Source organism: Aythya marila, assembly GCF_965140915.1.
Source record: "Aythya marila genome assembly, chromosome: Z".
In the NCBI taxonomy this organism is placed as follows: domain Eukaryota; kingdom Metazoa; phylum Chordata; class Aves; order Anseriformes; family Anatidae; genus Aythya; species Aythya marila.
Window position 1 is genome coordinate 51,323,746 of NC_139080.1, and position 22,327 is coordinate 51,346,072.

At 42.5% G+C, this 22,327-nt stretch overlaps 1 protein-coding gene across 1 annotated transcript in view; it reads right to left on the bottom strand.

Annotated features, from left to right (window-relative positions):
• Window positions 1-7,874: 7,874 nt before the first annotated feature.
• Window positions 7,875-22,327, bottom strand: part of MEGF10 (multiple EGF like domains 10) — a 106,246-nt gene continuing 91,793 nt past the window's right edge. The window contains exons 19-26 of the mRNA XM_082783509.1: window positions 20,944-21,072; window positions 18,382-18,510; window positions 17,569-17,805; window positions 16,155-16,282; window positions 15,868-15,991; window positions 14,794-14,838; window positions 13,076-13,282; window positions 7,875-12,095 (exon numbers count right to left, since the gene is read on the bottom strand). Of these exons, the coding sequence (XP_082639635.1) occupies window positions 11,935-12,095; window positions 13,076-13,282; window positions 14,794-14,838; window positions 15,868-15,991; window positions 16,155-16,282; window positions 17,569-17,805; window positions 18,382-18,510; window positions 20,944-21,072 (1,160 nt within the window). The 3' untranslated portion in view covers window positions 7,875-11,934. The remainder of the gene's footprint in view (window positions 12,096-13,075; window positions 13,283-14,793; window positions 14,839-15,867; window positions 15,992-16,154; window positions 16,283-17,568; window positions 17,806-18,381; window positions 18,511-20,943; window positions 21,073-22,327) is intronic.

Genomic DNA, 22,327 nt, shown 5'->3' on the forward strand with positions numbered 1-22,327 from the left:
CATGGTGGGAGGGGTAGTGTGACTGGGTGGTCGCGAGGGACCCTTCCAACCCAAACCATTCTGCGATCCTATGGTTCCAAGGTGGTGTCCAGCAGGACCCCAGAAGCTTCCCAGCAAAGCCCTTCTCCCCAGCTGGACAGCTCCCAGCGAGTGCTGCTTCCTGGGGCCGTTCTTGCTCAGCTTCAGGACTTTGCCCTTCACCTCGTTGAGCTTCTTGGGGTTCCTGCCTTGTCTGGACACCGGGCAGCTGCAGACGTGCAGGCCTGGAAACGGGCAGCAAGCGTTTTTGGGGGGAGCAGCTCAGTAGTGCCTTGTTCGTGGGGAAAAATCACACCAACACCGACACCCCAGCTGGCCCTGTGAAGGGCTGCATCGACGTATCCTTCTGCCACCTGTCTGAAGCCACTGGCCTTCAGGCCCAGCGGACACACGAGGAAGTGGTGGGAATATCAGGAGGCAAAGGGGGAGGAAGCAGCGAGGGTAGGGACAGAGACACCAGCTGTGTTGTCACAAATACTGAGACATTTTCTGCAGTTTTCATGGCTTTATTTGCTGTCTAAAAGCCTTAGACTGCTGTGAGCCTCCCTGTTCCCCCCCGGTTGCCGGCAGTGCCCCATCTGCTGGCCCAGCCCCAGCTAGGCCAGCTCCTGGGGCACTGCGCTAGTGTCGCCGGCGGGGTGGCCTCTTTGCGGGTGGGGCAGAGTCCTGGGAAGCGGGGGCCCTCCTCTTTGCAGCTCGCCGGGGCCCCCTGCGTCTTTGGTCCCTGCCCTGGCCGGCAGTGGAGGGACCGGCCGCGGCCTCCTCTGGCTCCTCCGCTGGCGCTTGTTGGTTTCCAGGCGCAGGAACCGGGGTGGATGGACGGCGGCTGGGTCCCCGGCGGAGGGCAGCGGATGAGGTGCCAGGGAGCTCCTGTGCGTTGCTTCCCTCGGAGCTCTCTGGGCCGGCTGCTGGTGTCCCCAGCGATGCGGCGGCGTGGCTGGGGACTGCTGCAGGGCTGCCCTCCTGTCCTCCGGCAGCTGGGGAGGCCCCCAGGCCCAGGATGTTTCGGGCCTCCCCGCTGCAGCGCTGCACGGCAGCGGCAAGGAGCCGCTGCACGAAGCCGGCCGTCTGCCTTCCCAGGGAGGTCCTGAGCAGCAGGGCGAGGGCCCCCTCGTCCAGGCCAAAGAAGCGCAGCCCTGAGATGACGTTGCGCTGCGCTTCTGAGGCTGCCCTGCCGCCATCCCCGAGGAGCTGCCCCAGCTCGTGGCGCAGCCAGGGCAGCAGGGGCTGGAGCACAGCAGGGTAGACGCGGAAGAGGGACGCCCAGACGAAGGGGTGGAGGCCGCCCACAGAGGCTGTGGGCACTGGTCCTGCAGCCTCTGGTCGGGCAGCTGGCTGGGCAGGAGCTGCGTCTGCATCTGCCTGCTGGGCGCTGACCGGTGCCTCCGCAGGTGGTGGGATGACGAGCTCCTTGAAGCTGTTGTCCGCCCGCACCGAGTGCACGATGGAGCTCACCCTGCGCTTGCAGAGGGGGCACTCGGGCTTGCTCTCAGCCCACCGCTGGATGCAGGCGAAGCAGAAGCGGTGGAGGCATGGCAGCACGTAGCTGGGGTTCACCCAGCTGTCCAGACAGATGGGACAGCGGGTGTCCAGCTCCGTGGCCATGCTCTCCACCTGCTGAGGTGAGCTGGGGAGAAGTGGCGATGACGAGCCGCTCCCTCTCACCGGCGCTGCAGCAGCAGGAGTCACGCTGCAAAAGGCAGACAAGAGGCCATGGTCATGGGCTGAGCCGGGGGCGGCTGCAAGAGTTGTGCAGCTCCCTCAAGGACGAAACCCTTCCAGCTGCCCAGGGCCCAGGGCAAGGTGTCCCCACCGCTGCTGCTCTGAGCTCACCTCTGCTGCTCTGAGCGCTCGTCCTGGGTCTCCCGACGGCCCGAACGACGCAGGGCTGCGGAAGAAGCTCCGATGGCTCTGGGAAGGGCACTGAGAGCTACTGCAGCAACTCCCAGGGCACGACACCAGCACCAAGGCCAACCTCGCTCCTCACTCCAGACCTCACGGAACCGCTCAGCCGGAGTGCGGGCACTAGCCGGCGCGGTGGGACTCTGCGCCCGCATATGAGCAGCGAGGGCCACGCAGTCACAATGCGTCGCTCACGGCTCTCACAGGGCATCGCTCGGAGCCATCACAATGGGCCGTCCTGCCCCACAGCGCTCGCTCTGGCAGGGCTCTGGCCCCGGCACCTGCGTCTGTGCCTAGCACAATGTCATTACCACTCTGCCCCACAAAGTGGTTGTCTTCTTCTGGGCATCAGTGTTCTCCACCAGTCTCTGCAGCCTTGGCCGTGTCTCCGCAGGGCACCATCAGCTCACCCTGACCACGGCAGACATCTCCAAGTCCATTCGACGACAGTGTCCAGTCAATAAAACCTCACGCCTGCCCTTGAGGCAGCACCACACAGTCCCACAAGCTCTCCCCACCCTCCAGCTCTGCTGGCCAGTTCTCTGAGTTGCCCTGCTTCTTCCCACGCCAAGCCAAAGGCAGCCCTTGACTTGTTCTCAGTGTTTTTCTCCCTTCTTTCACCCCTCTCTGGGGTCATCTAGAGCAGATGACCCCAGAGAGGGGTCAGCACTTGTCATCCTTTGGGGGTCCTGGGTGGGAGAGACATCAGCAAGCCAGAGGGGTTCAGGAGAGGCCACTGATGCGGTGGGGCTGGAGCACTTGCCCTGTGAGGAGGGTGCGTGGAGCTGGGGCTGGCTCAGCATGGACCAGAGGAGGCTTAGGGACACCTGACAGCACTGCCTGGCGCCTGGGAGAAGGGATGACAGGGATGGGGACAGGCTCTTCCCAGCGGTGCCTGGCAACAGGAGCAGAGAAAAGCAGCATCAGCTGGGACTGGGGAGGTTCAGGCTGGAGATCAGGAAATACCAAAAGTTCTGTGAGGCTCACAAAACACCTGAATGGTTTGTCCAGCAAGTTGTTGGCATCCCAGAGCTTGGAGGTTTTTGAAACCTGCGTGGGCCCAACCCAGGGCACAAGTGTCACAAGCCCATGTAGGGAGGGACTCCCGGGGAAGTCCAGGAAGATACAGCATTGCCAGTGTGAAATCCAGCAAACATTTCCAAATATGCAAGAAATTCCAGAAGTAGCTGTTTCAGAGGGTCCATTGGCTGCAGAGCTTCACCCAGCTCAGCTTTTCCCCAGGTTCCTGCTGTGTGTCTGCAGGGTCCGATGTGGCTCTGCCATTGGGACCTGGCTCTCACTGGAGGACCCTCCAGCAACTCTTGGTGCTCCAAAGCAGCAGTGACTCCAAGGTGGAGTCCAGCAGGACCCCAGCTCCTTCCCTGCAAAGCCCTTCTCCCCAGCTGGACAGCTCCCAGCGAGTGCTGCTTCCTGGGGCCGTTCTTGCTCAGCTGCAGGACTTTGCCCTTCACCTCGTTGAAGATCTTCCCCGCTGTAGCTGGCAGGAAGAGCAGAGGCAGATCTGGGCCTGGACAAGTCCAGGCTGGTGATAGGGAAAACCAGAGAAGTCTTCTCAGGGTTATGAAGAACAGTCAGGAAACCCTGTCGGGCTTAGGAGTGGGTTTTCTAGCAAGTTGGGGTCACCCCTGAGCATGGGGGTTTTCAAGAGCTGAGCAGACCCAGCCCAGAGCACAAGGGTCACAAGCCTGGGAAGGGACACACGAGGAAGTCCCGGGAGGGAAAGCGTCGCCCGTGTGAAATGGAGACAGGGTTCCCAAATGAGCTCACTGCAGCCCAGGCAAGGCACAGAGGCTCTACTGATGCAGAAGGCCCAGCTCCATGGGGCGCTCTCTCCTCAGGGCGCAGAGCCCCTGCGAGAGCACACGTCCCCTCTCTGTGGAGCTCCGAGCAGGGCTTTCGAGCCCTGTAGGAGCAGAGGGCCAGGTGCCATGGTGCTTGATTCAGGGAAAGGGCACCGTAAAAGGCCCTGGTACCAGCAGTGGTGGGACATGAGTGAGCGGAAAGAGGTCCAGCAGGAGCAAGCAACCCAGCTCAGAGGTGCTCAGCTCAGCACCAAGAAGCTGACTCGTCTATAGCACCAGGCCCCACGGTGCTCAAGGAAGGGAAAAGGTCCCCTGCAAGAGTAGAGGGCTCAGCTCCTTCTGCTCTGGAGCAACAGGCACCCAGAGAGCTCAGCTCCAGGCCCCACGAGGGACAAATGGTGGCAAAGAGGCTGTGCAAGAGCAGCCAGAGCAGCCCCCCAGCGCTCTGTTGACGACAAAGAGGCTCTGCAAGAGCAGTGGGCAAGGACAGCTGACCCAAACTGCCAAAAGGGATATCCCATACCAAACTGGGATACCAATACAGACGATACCAAAGTGGGTGGAGCTGTTGACTCCAGCGAGGGTGCTGAGGCCCTGAAGAGAGACCTAGACAGGTTGGAGAGCTGGGCAATCACCAACAATCTGAAGTTTAACAAGAACAAGTGCCCGATTGTGCACCTGGGAAGGGGCAGCCCTGGCTATATGTACTGCCTGGGGGTGAGATGCTGGAGATCAGCCCTGCGGAAAGTGATCGCGGGTTCTGGTCAGCGGCGAGCTGAACACGAGCCGGCAGTGAGCCTGGGCAGCCAGGAGGGCCATCCGTATCCTGGGGTGTATCAGGCACCCAGCCAGTCGAGGCGTAGTGGGTTTACGTGGCAAAGGTTTTGTAGCAGAGGGCTGCAGTGGTGCCCTCTGTGAGAAGAGCCCAGCAGCCGCCCCGTGTTAGATGAGGGCCGATTTCAGCCAGATCCAAAGGGACCCGCTGCTGCCCAGAGCCGAGCCAGTAAGCGATGTCTTTTGCACCTCTGTGAGAGCAGATTTAGGAAAACTGTGGAAAAAAATAAAAAATAAAAAAGGAAAAAGGAAAAATAAAAAAGAATAAAAAAAAAAACACCACCACCAACAAACAACTGCTGTGCAACAGCAGCTGGGAGAGAGGAGTGAGAAATGAGAGAGCTATATCCCTGCAGCCCCCAGGTGAGTGCCGCAGGAGGGCAGGAGGTGCTGCAGGCAGGCAGCAGCAGTTCCCCTGCGGGCTGTGCAGGGAGAGGCCCCTGGTGGAGCAGGCTGTCCCCCTGCAGCCCATGGGTCCCACATGGAGCAGATCTCCACGCTGCAGCCCCCCCATGGGTGGAGGAGCCCCCGGTGGAGCAGGTGGATGTGGCCTGGAGGAGGCTGCGGCCCATGGAGAGCCCCTGCAGGAGCAGGCCCCGGGCCGGAGCTGCAGCCCGTGGAGAGGAGCCCACGCAGGAGCAGGGGGTCTGGGGGGAGCTGCCGCCCACCCGTGGGGACCTGTGCTGGGTGATCCAGATTCAGCTTGAGACTGGTCTCCGATGATGTTCCCCAGGGGTCAGTGTTGGGCCCATCCTCTTAGATATCTTTATTGATGATTTGGATGAGGGAATTGAGTGCTCCCTCAGAAAGTTTGCAGATGACAGCAAACTGGGGCAAAAGTGTTGATCAGACACACTGTCTGATTTTCTTTCGCATCCCTGTGTGAAACCAGGAGTTGGATTCAAAGATCTTTGCTGGTATCTTGCAATTTAGGATGTTCTATAATTCTGTGGATTTTAATTACATATAATATGTTTGAAATGAGGGGTAATTTCATTCAGCTCCATATTCTGATCAGATTCTGAATAGGGGTACAAATCATTTGGCACCATATCATTTAAGTGACTGTAATGTAGGGTTTCAAAGATGTTTTTGTTGCATCAAATGAACCTTATACATGTATTCTGCATTTTTTAAATTAATTAACCAAAAAGAAAGTCAATTAGCGATTACAAAGAAAATGCTGATAAATCAGTGATGTTATATATGCTTTTGTGTGCAGAATGGATTTTCTTCTTTTAAAATAGAAATGACATTTTAAGGCCCTCTTTGGAGACTGTAGAGGTAGCTAAAAGAAGCGTATAAGGAGGAGAAGCAGTCAAAGTGGTGACTCACATACTCTATTCTTCAAACTAGTAACTCACTAATATGTTTTATTTTTGTTTTTGTTTGGTGTGAAAAGCACAATAGTGCTGTGTCTTGTCATTTCAGGAGCTAATGTTGCAGCTCTTACCCATCCTCAGTCACAGTCAACAATGTCATAGACAAAAGGGGAAAAGAATAGGAAGATACTAAGAGGCAGTAGAAAACGAAGTGCAGGTTTTCCTTTTTATTTTGAAGAAAATAATAAAGTGCTTTTCTAGACCACATCTGGTAATACCTTACTTTCCAAATTTTTTTTGCAACATACTTTTTTGTTATTCAAAGAATAAGTAGAAGCAGGTTTTAACCATAATGGTACACAGAAATTGTTTGCATTCTTCAGACAAATGTAGCAGAGCTTCTGCATTGCCATCCATTATTGCTGATTGTGTCACGGACTCATGACGGTAAGAATCTGATTGATGGAACACTCTTCGTCTTCATGTGCCATACAGAGCATACAGTAACCATGCTAGGTTCCATGGTGATAAAATAAACCAATGGCTAGAAAAAGCTCGTATCCAGTCTTTTCTTTGTCTTGCTGCTGTTTTCAAAGCATTATCTTTTCCACTTCCCTATTTTAAAATTATGTTTATGTGGAACAAAATCCTACACACCATTACCACTGCCATGATAGGGATTTAGGGGAAGATTAAAGTGAATGGAAATCAAATTTTCCTTATATTATCTCTGATAATTATCTCTGAAGAGAAGGGATGAGCTGGAGGGTGTAGTGAGGTGGGACACTTGTTCAAAGGCAAGTAATCAGTTTGAAAAACTACTTTTCAACTGCTGCTGAGGTTATACTTTGGCTGATTGCAGTGTAAAGTCTCATCACAAATTTAAGGTGTTAATGAGGTAATTTAACCCATGCAAATATTATCAGATCCTGTCGTTTTTGGAAAACATGCACATATGTTTGAGGCATTTCATTTATTGTTGGCTATCCTGTTGAAGGCAGTCCACTCAGTGTTTTCGATGGTCTTGGGAGAACTAGAGAGTCTTTACTTTCTATTGGTGGTTAGAACCCTAGAAGTAATCTGTATAACCCACACAATCACTCACAAATCTGAGGCATGATCTTCAGTGTAGGTGTCACGGTAACTAACTACTACTTGTTTGCTTAAGGCGAAACATAATTGAACTAGTCCTTAAGAATCTTCTGTGGGATGTAACGCTTTCCTGTTAGTATCTAATGCTAAATCCCTCATCCTTGAGCAAACGGTGATAGCAATGAACAATTTCCCACACCACATACCTGTAGCCACTGCTTTTAGGTTCATATAGAGAGTCAAAGTTAAAAATCAAAAAGAACAGCATCTCATTTTACCCGATGTTTTTACATGGTTTGGTTTTTACTTTGGCTTTGGTCAGTCAAATGTTATTGTCCTACAAAAAAGGAAAATCACCTTGCTTTTGGCAGTTCAGTTCCACATCTTTTTCAAGGGCAAAGCTTTATGCATTCAAGAGACAGGTTTGAAAGAGTCACCCGCTTCAGAGAATTGATTCCTGCGTGATCTGACAGTAATAAAAGTTCAGCAGTTTAGAATCCCAAATCAGCCTTGCTATTCTGCAAAGCATCTCAGAAACTACTGGCTTTTTATAAGAGGGAAAATAAAATACATTACTTGTTGGTCCAGCAATGATAACATTATTTATATTTCCCATTCAATTTAATACTCATCGTAAGGAGCCTAAGGGGGAGGGGGAAGGAGAAATAAATTCAACCATTTCCCATCTTTCATTAGAAACTTTATTATGTTAACCTACAAGTATGTGAAGTGAAATAAATGGTAGTGAAGGGCAAAATGATGAACATCAGTCATCTTTGGAAAATAGATATATTTTAACAATGAAACAGGTTTTTGTTTTTGTTTTGTTACAGCTACGGAAAAAAAAAAAAAAAAAAAAGGAAAAAAAAAAAAAAAAGAATCCAGACATACTTGATAGGTTTTCTTTAAAAATATATTACAATTCAGTCTTATCAAAGTGAAGTCTTGTGGGCTAAAAAAATGAAAATATAAGAGTTAGGTTCAGTGCTCTAGCACTAGTGTAAGTGTACCAAAAATGGAAAGATTTTCTATACAGTAATTAATAAACACACACACAATTGTTTTCAGTCATTTAAACTACTATATATACAATCTTTAATATAAAGCATTTTTGTCAAAATTAGCTCTGTATTCTTCAGTCTGGATTATAGAGCTTCAGTGTAAGGATCACTATTTGGAAACATCTAATTAAAATATCCAGTTGTAGTCACAGTACTTTGAAAATTCAACGTATGTTAAATGATGCATTTTCTGCTTCTGAATTTTTATTCTAATTTCAGTATTAACTTGACTTTGCAGATTGTCTTAGCAGAAAGTACGATTACAACAAAATCTTCATTCTCCTCTAATCTGCACGTGCATTTACAATTAAAATTGATGGGAGTTCTCTGAGTAGATCAAGATAAGGACAAAATTTATGCATAACAGTGTGTTTAAAATATTAAAAATATTTGATAAAATAAAAAGCCCTTGGGGTTTATTATGCTTCTAAGTGACCAGAATTAATAAGCCTGTACTATTTAAACTTAAAGTTTATACTTACCACATGCTTTAAAATCAGCTATTCACTTTGTGCGGAATTTTGCACTTTATTAAACTGCTAAACAACTTGCTAGGGGATAGCTATCTCAATTTTTCAGTGCTATATTGCTCACTCTTATCATGTGAACATGTAGAAACAAGCATTTCTTTCCAATCCTATCTGTGGTGAAGCCAATTCTCTGTGTAGCTGGTGTTTGGTAAAACTATTGCATCAACTTACTCATTAAGTTCCCACCAGCATATGGAATGGATGTTCAAAAGCATTTTAGTTCTTTAAGAGTGGACTATGATCTACAAAAAGGATTGTTACAGTCATGAGAGTTGAGTTTTGAATCTGTTAAATTGACAACAGATGTACTCCAGAGCTAGCCTCCCTAACAGCCGTGCAGGAGATAGAAGGATTGCAAACAGAAGTCCCAGGTGCTTTTTTCCTCTCAAATGAATGATATAAAGGTTCCATTCAAGAGGAATGTATTACCCCTACAGGCAACCCATTTTGTGAGTGTCTACCAACAACCATCCGCTGAAGTGAATTCACAAGTCATTTACTTGACCTAGATGTACTGCAAATACAGCTCAGACATATCTAGACATTGCTTACGCTGACTACACAGCAGGATTTTTACTCGCAGAAAGGCTGGCTATGTATACATGGCTATGTATATACTTAGAACATAAACAATGGCAAAAGTATCAGAAATTCATTTGTTCTCACAAATATCTGGCTGAATATATCACTAGAGGAAGTTTTCAAACCAATTAAAAATCATGTATTGAGCTCTTCATTGCTTCATATTAAAAAAAGAACTGTTTCTGTGATGAGGATTTATTTATCTAGAGGTCTCCACATTTTATACAGAGTAAGAAAATAAATTTTTGTGAGCTTACAATTGCCAAATACAGCATTTTCTATTCACGGCTTCAGAGAAAGGTTTTATTTTAAAGTCTGTTTCACGCAGTACAAACACATGTATATACCATTAGCACTACACGTTCCTATATGCACACAAATTTGTTTTATGGAGGGATTAAATGGTGACTGGCTTTTAAAACCTTGTATTTAATTGCTATGCTGACAATGACCAAAGCTGATCAAGTTTATTCCAAGGAAGTGCAAAGGTCAGTGCTTACAACCAGCAAGAGCCAGGACCATTAAGGGGTGCTGCAAACAGGCATATGCTTTCCCCGAGGTTAAGCACACCTGCTACAAAGTCTCTGATGCAGAACTCTCATTTATCACCACTTCAATGACAACAAATAAAAGCACATGCTATTTCCATTTCAATCCAGGGGTTTGTTTTCAAAAACATTTCCAAAAGTGTGTGTTTGTTTGTTTTTCCATTTGATACCCTGCTGCATTTAGTATTTCAATGGCAACTGGTTATGATTTTCACAGGAGTGCATCTATTCCACCATGATAGATAATTCATTGTCTCAGGCTCTGCTGCACTCCAGGCTTAAAACTGTCACAGCGGTCCCTGTGCTGAGCTGGCACACATACCAGACTACTGACCTATCAGCTCCACTTCACATCATATAGTGAGTGTATCACAGGTCTCATGTGCCAAAATGTGACTCCAGTGCAGAAAAGAAGAGACTAGTAGGACTTTATGCTTCCCATTGTATGCCATAGTATGCAAGCACCTATATCCCTAAACTCCTCATAACAAGCTACAGAGTTGGTACTAGGGCAGGGTGAAGACTGCTGCGATTGTGTCACAAGCACATCAGCAGATGGCATCACCGTACAAGCAGCTGGAAGTAATATTGCAACAGCTGAGAATATCTTTTTTAGGTTTCTAAAGGTATCTTTTTCAGACCGTTTCAAACAGAGAAAAGATCCTTTTGGAAGGATGGTCTCCATCCATGTAGTCAACAGAATGAGCTACACTTCAAAGAGGCAGTCTGTTCTTTTTTTTTTTTTCTTTTTTTTTTTTTTTTTAATACTTTTTTTGCATTGTTATTATCCCCAACAAAAAAAACCTTGATATTTTATTTTTCCAATGAATTCATTAGAATTCAAGTTAAACTATTATGTAATTGCTCACCACCTCTTATAGTATCACTATGACATTATCCTTACTTTAATCCTCTTCCTCCACCCAGAGGTCTCTTTAACCAGACAAAGTAAAGGCCAGTTGGCAAAAATGCAAAAAAAAAAAAAAAAAAAAAAAGAAAAAAAAAAAGAAAAAAAGACACACAGTAGAATATTTTTTGCAATTACAAGCTAGATCACTAGGAACACAGATGTACACCTTAAAAATTGAGACAGAAGTTAATGAAGAATGGGAGTACATGTGTCACGTTATTAGCAATGCAAAAGACCAGCTTAAGCATGTTTTTCCCTACATCAACTATAAAAAAGAAAAGGTGCCTTTAGCAAGTATGCACAGAGATTGCTTAGTTATTTCTAAGAAAAAAATCACAACATTTAACTGTTTTTACCCTATATTACAGTAATTATTACTACCTGTTTATAAAATGTAAACCTTTCATTGCAAGTCAGGTTTACATAATTCATCACCTTTTTCCACTCCTTACACACTCAGTCCATGCTGACAAAAATAATCCGATTTAATTTACATATTTTATGAAGTAATTACTGATATGTTGTGGATTATTAGTTGTGTATGGAAGAAATAGTGGTCAGAACTGCAGCATATGGAGTTGAAATGTAGCAAAAGATTTGTTGAGGACTGGTGCTGGGTTTGGAGTACCCAGAGATCTTGAGGCATCGTATAATATTGATGTATGCAATGCTTTTGTCATCTTCAAAACTATTCAAGCAAAGTATTCCCACCATCAGTAAGGGACAAAAAATGCCTGATGATGGAATTCCCAAACAATTTCAGCATTGTGCTTACTCACAACCCATCTGATCTTGTTTCTTAGTATGTCTTGACTAAAGATCAGAATGGAAGGTAAAATTTGGCAAGGCAGTTTTTCTTCTACATAACTAATCACCTGTATAAAGTGGCATTTGGCAAGTTGCACTGTCCTGGGAGTATTTTCTACTTTGAAACATGACAAATATCAAGTCCACATATAAAGTAGCTGAAGTGGGATCTGTTAGCAAAACTGCAAACTAAGATTTTTAAGCCAGTATATTACAGTATAAATGTGTTGTATACCTGTTTCTATAAAATTAACTGCCATGAAAAAAAAAAAAAAAAAAAAAAGAACAATCAAGGTCTCCCAAGTGTGGCATTTGTCCATCCGTCACTTGTATACACAATACAAACTTCATGTAGAGATTCCTGTTTTATGTACAGCAATCGCCTGCTGGACAGATTAGGAGCCATAGGATGGTAAACTAGAGGAAGGAGCCATGCCACTTGTCCCCTTGAGAGTCCCACTGTGCTACACTTCAGCTTTTGGGGTCATTCACTGCCAACCTCCTTTGTAGAGGATGTGGGGCTGTCTCGAACTGGTAGCAAGTCATAGTGACATGGAATGTGGCTGTTTTTTGGAAGATCATAAGGATCCTGGCTGAAACGTCCACTGCTGCTGAATGCTCCCTGGACAACGCTCACTGTTGGTTCTGCAATAAAAGAGAGCACATATGTTCAGCACAAGAAATGGCAAAGAGAAAACACTGTATTTCGTTGCAGTTTGCATAACAAAATATTCTATCTGCTCCAAGGCAAAGATTCCTTGTCATGCTGAGTCCTGAAATGAAGGTGTGTTGGTGAGTTGATGCTAAGGCATTCGAGCTTTACACCAAATAGTGCCTCTAAGCTTGCATCGGGGCCCTACCATGAGTATATTTAATGACAAAACCAAGTGGATCAGCGTACATGTATGTTCTCTCTATATGGACAAATAAAAAAAATAAAGATTAATTTTTTTAAAAATGGGGGATTTTAATCAAGATCTTATAAAAATCCTTAAAAAATACAACACAGATACTGATGGATTTCAGAAGAATAGCTAACTGGGAACAGTAATGGAAAATGGTGTCCTGTAATGTGTGACACACACATTATTCTGGTCTTGAGACCATTAGGGAAATAATATGCTACAAGACCCTAATGTTTTCTGTAACTACAGTAATGCAGCAACCATATAGGACTCCTATCATTAAAATATCACTTCTGTGGGTGAAAATGCACTTTTCTGCTCAAGGAGAGGAAACAGACCTTTTCTATCCCTCCTATATACACTTGTTCCACCTGTGTTCAGTACTTAACAGATCTGAATTATATTGCAGTTAAAAACTGAGCATATCTTCTGCAGTTGTTTACAGAAAGACTTTCAAACTAAGGAAATCCAGAGGTAGCTGTGGATTATGGAACATAGAGCTCAAGGCATTTTTAAATGGTGCTCTTGTGAATTACACCACTTATCTGAAAATAATGAGTTTGTTTTTACAGTTTTTGAACAAAAAATAGAATTTGAAAGGATCATAATTTTTTTCAGTAGGTATTTTTTCATGTGTTTTCATTAAATTGATTCAAAGGAAAAGAATTTTGTGCTTCCTCTTATTAACCTTCAAAATCTCGAAGCAGAATTTCTACTTACCAACTTCATAAACATTCTTATTGGCTGAAGCAGAGCTGGCAATCTCAGCGTATGGGGAGTCCCTGCGAGCTGGTGACTTCATTTCAACATAGCCACATTCTGAACTCTTTGGTACAAGAGCTGGTGGGTCTTTTATAGTAGCGTATGGGTTTTCAGAGCTACTCAATGAGCAATTGCTTAAATTGTATTCTGAGTTCTTCACTAGATCTGAAAAAAGAAAAACATACTCTCTCAAGTACACGATGTAATTTGGACGTTGATACTAAACAGAGCAAAATGCATTTCCACTTTTACACAACTCTGAAATTACACAGACTTTCTTTAACCTTGAGTTTTAAAAGTCACTCATACATGGGTATTTATATTGAAACTAGTCATAACATTTCCAAATTGTTATACAGCAATTAACCCCTACTGGTCTGCTCTTTTAAGGGATTGATCTTGCCATCAGCAAAACATCCGAGTAACTTCACTTCTGATTAAGATAGAAGCTAGCATTAAATACAGACAATGTGTAGAATCAGATTTTTATACGGTCTTCAGAATACTTTTGCCTTTGCAAGTGCTGAACTAAGGACATGATTAAAATAAGTGATCTAACAGACTATTTCTGATAGCAACGGCAAGGTGGCTTCTAGAGATGGCCTATTTGGTGCAAAGTTTGAACATGCAGCCACACCAAAAGAGTTTCTCAGAAGTTTCTCTTAAGAGATTTTGCAGTGTCTGTGTTACTTTATTCTCTGTGTTGCTCTGTGGTATGTTGTATTATTTAAACTTCAGAGCTGTGACTTTCTCAACTGGTTCCTGAGTAAAGATTCAGCTTGAGAATGACTTTGGTAAGCCTGACAGTGGGTATGTGCTCATAAACTTGTGTCTCCTTTAAGATATGTTGCATTAAGATCCTTCTAGTCCAGCAAAACCAGGGAATCTCAAGTAGCAATATATAGCAAATTACTTCTCCAGCTTAAATTGTCCAGTATTATAAATAAGGTGACAAACCAGCTGTTCTTGTCAACATATTTAACTTATTTAGCTACACTTTTTTCATTGTTTGTATATCCAGACATTCCGATCACCCTTGCTATACCTCAGTCATAAAACAAAAACACAAGTATGGTCCAGCATCAAGTCTTATGAGTAAACTGGATAATTCAAAATATCACAATACCATAATTACCATGAATGTCCCAAGCTTTTTATTCTTCTCTATGCATTCATACTTTGATAAACATTCCAAAGTCCTGCAGTGAGCATGTTGAAGCATTGCAGGCTTGTTTGTGATTATGTAGTCCTACACTGTCCATGCCATTTGCAAGAGGAATTGGTTCTCTTTTAAAGCCTTTCATCTGAGGCAGCATGCATCCTTACCTAACTCACTAAGCTGAAATTCTTCTTCACCTGGCTAGAATAAGAGCCATTTTGTGCCTTGTGCATTACAGAAACATTTGTTGTATGGGACACATAATGGACTTAGAAAGCCTTGAGGTTTTTTGTTTTTTTTTTGTTTGTGGTTCATTTTGTTTTTAAGAAACCTACCCTCACAAAACAAAACAAAAAAATACACAAACAAAAATTCATGCATTTATGGCATTGATTCAATTACACAGTAATTTAGTCCAAAATTATATTATATTCTCTTTGCAGAAATCAAATATAATTTATAAGAGTAAACTGAATATTGATGTCATTTCATCTAGATGCAAGAGAAAAAAACTCACCTTTCAGGGATTTTCCCAAATATCCCCTATCAAGTCCAAAAGCACCTGAGAAAAATAATATCAAAACCAGAGAAGTTTTAAAATCAAAGAAAACTGATTACATAACAGCTTCTATATTTTTCAAATTACTTTTGGGATTAATTTCTACCTTAGTGGAAGTATTCTCTCATAAGCCCTGTGAGACTGCCCAATATAGGGTTGCAAAAGCATTATTAGTATCTGCAAGCTTTCATTAGCTCTCTGAACAAGAAAGGTGGGTAAGGTTATAAAGGAGTATGAAATTACCTGTTTGACCTCACACAAGTCACAGGCCATTACATTTTGCCCAGTTACTCTTGAATGAGCCTAATAACTGATGTTTGATTAACACATATCTTCTGTCTGGGTAAACTGTATCTACCAGAAAGGCATCCCATCTTGACCTGAAAACCTCAGAGTATGGAAGTTCACTACAGTTCTTGGTATTTTGCTTTCACAGTTAATCACTCCCACTGTGTTGTCCAAGGTCACTCTGTTACAGCTCTTTGACCTGAGGGAATGGCCTGAACTACTAGTGCCTACGTCTACAACTTTACAATTAGCTGTTAGGAACAAATTTATCTCAATATAAATCTCAGATTCAAGATGATGGGGATTAAAAAAAAAAAAAGATATATGTAACCTCTCATTTATTTAATATGAAATTGTAGTTTTGCCAAACAAAAACACTACTGTAAAACATTCATTGCATTATGACATTAATTAATATGAAAAACTTTTTATAAAAATGAGATCTTTTGCATATCACACCTCCATGGGGCATGAAATGGAGCATCAGATTGATTGACAGTCCCTCATAAGGAGTCACTTTTTCATCTGTATGGGTACTGCCTTAAAGGAAGTACAAACCCATAACCCTGAGCCTCACAGAATCTGACAAACCTGAAATTACAAACAAGGCTTACTAGTGTCACAGAAGAACCATTCTGATACCTTGACTGGAGAACATGTTCTACACAGAAAAAAAAATAATAAAAAAATCTGTTTTCTATTCCTTCTCAGCTACAATAAAAATAACATTGATTTTTTTCTTACCGAGCTCATTGAGGTAACCACCATGTTTCCAGTCAGCAGGCAGTGTTCCAGTGTAGTCCATCATGGTGCCTCGTTTTCCAGGTTCCACATTTTTAAGGTTCACAAACAGCTGATTGTTTTTTGCCTATTTCAAAGAAAGACAGATAATAGAAACTGAAACTGTTAGGGGATTGCTGCATGCCACTAGGAGATAGTCAGGGAAAGCAAAATAAATCCAATGAGAGGGAACACAGTAAAATAAATTGGCAGCTAATCTACACAGAAGAATCTAGATTTTTCAGCTTTACCTTTGCCAGGGTCAGCCTGTCCATGTTGTTGACATGAGGTGGGGTAGTGCACTGTGTTAGAGTGTGATAACTAGGGTTAGAGAAATAGTGACTGTTAGCATTTCCACCATTACTGTGAGGGATGGTTTCTGAAAAGGAAAAGAAAAGAAAATGATCAACTTAAAATAACATGCAATTTCTTTCTTAATCTATGTTTTCCACAGTGCTACATTGATTTCAGAATCTAGTCTGGAGTTTCTTGAATAAAAATCTAGAAATCTTGCGTACTTCTAAATGAATAAGAGATACAGTGCAGTAACTGACTAGTTGCATCCCCACTTTTAGCAAAGAGCATTCTCAAGTGTTACTTAATGACTTGCCTTTCTGCTCTGATCCCTTGTTTCATTTTGCATCTGTAACCATGGCATTGTCCAAGTCATAGACACTTTCACCACAGAGTTCACAGCAACATTTTTTGGTGCTTAAACAGCACCACTGTCTTCGCTGGTATATCTTTCTCTGCTCTGAAAAATGCTTCTGCTGGCTTCTTTAGCTGCCAGCTTCCTTAATAGCTGTGAGCAAAACAAAGGATTACCTGAATTTTCATGTACACCTGCATCCCAACTCACATCCATGGATCAAAAACTCCTGTCCTGTTTCAGGAACATTGCTCCTTCCCCTGACCTGTTTCAAACTTGGACCACTCTGCCCCTCTACACAGACTTGCTGCAGCTAGTGTGAAATTCTGATTTCCTCAATCTACAGCAGTCTTTCTGTATACAAGCTATTGGCATTGAATTTGAAGTCTCAGCAGAAACTACATTTTGCCACACTTTCCAAGTCTGTTTAAAACTAGGCACAGAGGAATAGTGAGGTTCATATATCCCCTGGTTAACACAGAAAAATATTTAGGGGTGTAAAATGTTACTGAGTAAAGCAAGATATATGATCACTTGATCCTTTATGTTACAAGCATATACCAGCTTTTTTGTACTAAATGCACAGATGAAATGACTACGATACAGAACAAACTAAACAGTTACAGATGCTGAACCAGCATCCTTCTGAACCATGTTGAACTGTCTCTGGCAGCTGGAAGGTGACACAAGCCTGCCACTGCTCTGGTGTGCTGGTTTACTAGTAAGTAGTGTGGTCCCAGGGGCTGCTCTACTATAAAGTGCCATAGGAAACAGTGAATCTGACTCCTCGTTCCTAAAGACAGAAGAACCCTCACCGTCTCTTTCAAGGGAGGCTTGCAAAGCAGACTTGTAGATGCACTCTCTGGAGACAAATATGCTCCTGCTCAGATCAGCCTTCACTAATGTAGAAAGGTGAAACACGCACATTCAACCCTGTTATATGAACCCTGTCAGAGCTCGACTGAAAACACAAAGTCAAGAGACAGAGGAAACAATCTGTTCTAAATCTCACTTACCTGAAATGGTGTAATCTGCATTGATGACTCTCATAGCAGGTGTATAGGTCACTGAGGGCATATTTGTTTCTTTCCCTTTCTGCTTTTGTCTGTAAATGATGAACAGCACTAGCAGGAAAAGTACAACCAAGACAAGAATGATAATGCCTGCTATAGCCCCTATCTGGTAAGAATCAGCAGGGATGGCAGTACTGGTACGGCTTAGACTGTTCAAGTTTCCCACTATAATTACACCAGCTGAAATACAAAAAGAAATGAAAATATATTACATAAATTATGAGGCTCACATGTCAGGAGCAGAAGACAATATTTCACTTCTCAATCTTTCTTTCTGTTAATTTTAACTGTACTTCACAATGCCAAAATAGAACTATGTCAGAAACCAACATAAAAACAGCCCTAGCCTGGAGGAAAGTCATTCATATTTTTCACAGAAAGAGGTGAAAAAGTAAGAAAAAAGAAAAGAAATTTTCTAGGCAAAAGTGCAAAGCAGATAAAGTGCACACTCTTATCAGCAGCTTTGGACAGTACAGCACTGTAAAACATTTCATTCAATCAGCACCTGAGTGCTTTGGTCCAATAAACTACTACTGAGGCATCTAATACTCACAAATATACAAAATATATACAATTTAGTAAAAGACAATTTAAACACGTATTAAACACACACAAAATTAATTTAATGGCTGATGCATAGATGACCTCAAATAGGTTGTCAAATAGGTTGACCTCAAATAGTTGAATAGGTTGACTAAGTTTTAGAGAAAGTAATTACAGTAATTTTCAGCATCTACAGTAATTCTGGCACCTTACCTTGATCACACCTGGCCCCCTTCCAGCCCGGGCTGCAGTAACACGTCCCTGTGATGTGGTCACAGGTCGAGTTGTTCAGACAGTCACATATCTGCCGGCATCCGTACCCATAGGTACCTTGAGGACATTCTGCACAGAATTAGATAAAATACGTGTAAATGAAAAGCAGACAGTTACCACTTCTGAAATGGGTACAGATCTGTATGTATTACAGACCTACAGCACTACACCAGCTACCATTTGCTGTCTAACCACGGATGTTTTCCCACATGGCCAGCAGATGGCGATATCTTATTAGTGGTAGAACTGAAAGATTTTATGAAGAGGAACGCTCTACCTACGTGTGTGTGTGCGTGTGAAAAATGGAAAAAGAAATAGATTAGAAAGGCAGAAGACAGCGAAGACTAGGCATGCCTGGTCTCACAGGTTACGCAGATCTAAGTGCTTGAAGAACCCTGTAATCATAGGAGTGATGCCCAGCATCTGGCTGGTGTCATGTGTATGGCAGATGTGCTAATGTGGTGACAGGGCAAGAGACTAGGACCACAAGCCTAATATGCACCACCTACTTACATAAAAACTGATCCCAGACTGCTTATAGGATACTTTGATACCATAATGTGTACACTGAGAAACTACAAGGAGTAGAAAAATATTAAATTATGAAAAATAACTTAATTGGAACAGTTTTACATGCATTTGTCTCTCCCAGAATGATTTGTATACAATAAATAATTACCAATCAAAATGTATCCTACATCACATAATTCGCATGACAGAAAATTACCCTACACTGATAAAAATTATTTCTTTCATGTTGACACCTGTGTTACTGTGTGACTTGTTACATTGTTGTAGTACTGATAGTTTGAGGAAGGGTGGTATTTCTCTTTCTGAGACTCAAATTTCTGAACCTCAGGATTTTTAACTACATTATTTTGTCCTTTAAAAAAAAAAAAAAATCTAACACATCTTTTATGTATTCCTAGTTTACAATAATTTATGAGATAATATAACACAATAGGTGACAAAGAAACTTCTTTGCAATTTTGATAAATCCAGATGCACATGTAATTTCCTGCTTATATACCACCACCTTCTCTTGGTTACATTCCATAAAACAAGATTACAACCAATGAAGTCAATGTCTGTGCAAAAGATACTATTCCAAGATATATTTTGGCATCTTGAAATCTAAACTGGAATACAAAGTCAATTCTTTAAAACTGAAGTTCCAATTCATAAATATCAGAACACTTAGTTTAATATTGTTGAACCATCATTACCAAATTATAGTATAAAATGTCAAATCTATAAACATCCTAACACAGCTAGATTTGCTAAAGTATTTGAAATAATATTTTGATATGATGACATCAGAAGAGCATCTTAAAAACTTCACCTTTTCCTAAGCATTATTCTCATTTTTAAGTAAAACATCCTGATATCATCAGAGTAGAATAAGAAAATTTAAATAACTAATAATGACATGTTGCAATGTATCATTTTACTGAAATAAACATATTCCCCCAAAATATTTCTATTTCATTGTAACTGTATTTTTCTTAGGAAAAAAAGTACTTTACTGTATTTTCAGTGGTTCTACCCCAGGTGCCCATTAGCCTTACCTACAAAACACCTCCTGCAGCTGGAGCTAGGCCCACTGCTGAGGGAATAAACTGTGTCTGTGGGGATAAAGTTCAGTACATGGTAACCTCCCCTCCCGTCTGTTAGAGTACTGCCAGGTGTGACATGCCATTGATAATATGAAACAACCCCCACATATCAAAAACAAAGACTTATGCGCAGTGCTGACGAAAAACACAAGTTTAAATCTTCAAAATAGTAATTAAGTTAAATTAGGGGTATGTGGGACCTTGTGTGGAATGGATTGCTTCACATTGCACTAATGCATGAATATTGAGAGCACTATTCACACTGTAATGCTTCACTAATAGAGTTCTGTCTTCACGAGCTTTCTGTCTTTATGAGCCTGATTATTCTTTTAATGTTGTACAACATTATACCACCACTGATGTCAGTGGTGCTATTCTTAATTTTCTGGGGTAAAGAATCACATGTAGGAAAATAAAATGACATATATTATGCTTTTATAATCCATCTGAATTGTAAAGACACGTCACAAATTTTAATTTTATCCACTAGTAATGATGTGATACTACTTATCTATAGTTTTCTAACTAATAATTTTCATTGTGCTTTATGCTAATGATAATTACTCAGACTAATTTGTTACTTTTACGTGTCAGAGCTGTTGTTTTTTAAGCATTATGTCCAAAGCAGCTAGAATGTGGTACAAATGCCTCTGAAATGTAGCTACAAGGTGAAAGAAACAACCACCATCATAATCAGTCCTAATAACTAATTCTGGGGGCATTTATCTGTTTGGAAATAGCCTGGGTCTGACTCCTGAAGCTCTTGCACAGTTAAGATTCTCATTGAAGCCAGGAGGTTGCATCACAGCACTTGCCAAAATAACAGGAGCTTGGCTCAGGATTTGGTGTTAGTTATCAAGCATGGACAACTCCCATTCCTACTTACTCTGCTCACAGTGCTTCCCCATGAATCCTGTGCGGCAGGTACACTGCCCACTGATGTGGTCGCAATCAGCTCCATTCTGACATTGGCATATCAATGCACAATCCTTCCCATAAAACCCAAGGGGACATCCTGCAAAACAAGGAGCGAGAGGAAAAAAGGAGTGAAACAGGTGCTCTAGCAATAAATTCAAATATTCTGATTAAGTACGTCATTGAAAAGCCATTTCAATGTGGCACTGTATAAACACAACAGATTAAGACCTACCTCATTTTAAGGGATTTAGAATATTCATTAGGCAACAAGTACATAAAAATGAGATTGCAAATTCTGGGGACAGCAGATGATCATAAGAAGGCAGCAAGAAGGGCTCCTCAAAGATATATGTTTTAAGGAGAAAGAGGGTACTTTGTGAACCAGAGCAGTGATTCTGATTAGTGATGAATGAACCTTCGGACATATTTTCTACACAGCTGATGTCGAATCATAAAAGAATAAAAATAATAACATATTGAATCTCAGCTCCTCACAAAGATGCCATTTCAGTAGGAAGAAGATATATCACCGCAAAGAGATCATTATTCACCAGCAGGAAGCAAAATAACCATGATAGCTGACAGCTGAACCAAAACAGTGAGTGTTTTCCAGAGCTGCATCCATACAGCACTATAATGTATGTGTTACTTCCTGCCACTATGACATTGTTCAGTTGAAAAAGAGAGTTATGATTTTATGAAAACGTTATTTAAACATGGCATGCAAAACAGTCAGAAGTCTTATTTTTCATTAGTTTGAAGATAACGGATGTGCCCGGATTACAGAAAGTGTGGATACCTGTATTGATAAACCAAACCGAAGCCATTAATTTATAATTTGTAATAAAGATAAGAAAACAACTTGTCAGTATCTAATGTTTCTCTCTCGGACTTTGTATGAATTGTTGCCAAGCACATAATGTGTGCCACATACCTACACAGTTGCTGAACTTTTTGTATTTTTACTTGGATGAAAAGGTCTCAGGAAAAAATCAGTATTCATGTACTAATTACCTAAAATCCAAAACAAATGATAGAATAGCAACTTAGTGAATTTATGTTTCTAAGTTCCAAGTAAAATTGTTTCTACATAGAACTGTGAATTACAGCTACTGACCTACAGCTGCTGTTGCAGTTGCCCCCTGGATGTAACAGCTACAGGTCAGAGATGTAGTCTGACCATTTTGGAATGACAACAGGGACTACACCTCGGTAGATCACAGCCACAGCTAAGCCAGAAGCTATTCTCATGGCTTTTGTCAGCATTGTGTTATGTTATTATCTTGGTTGTTGGTTCTCCACTGCAACAGTATTTCTTAGGGAGGTTTTGGAGAGTGAAAGATTTACATGGT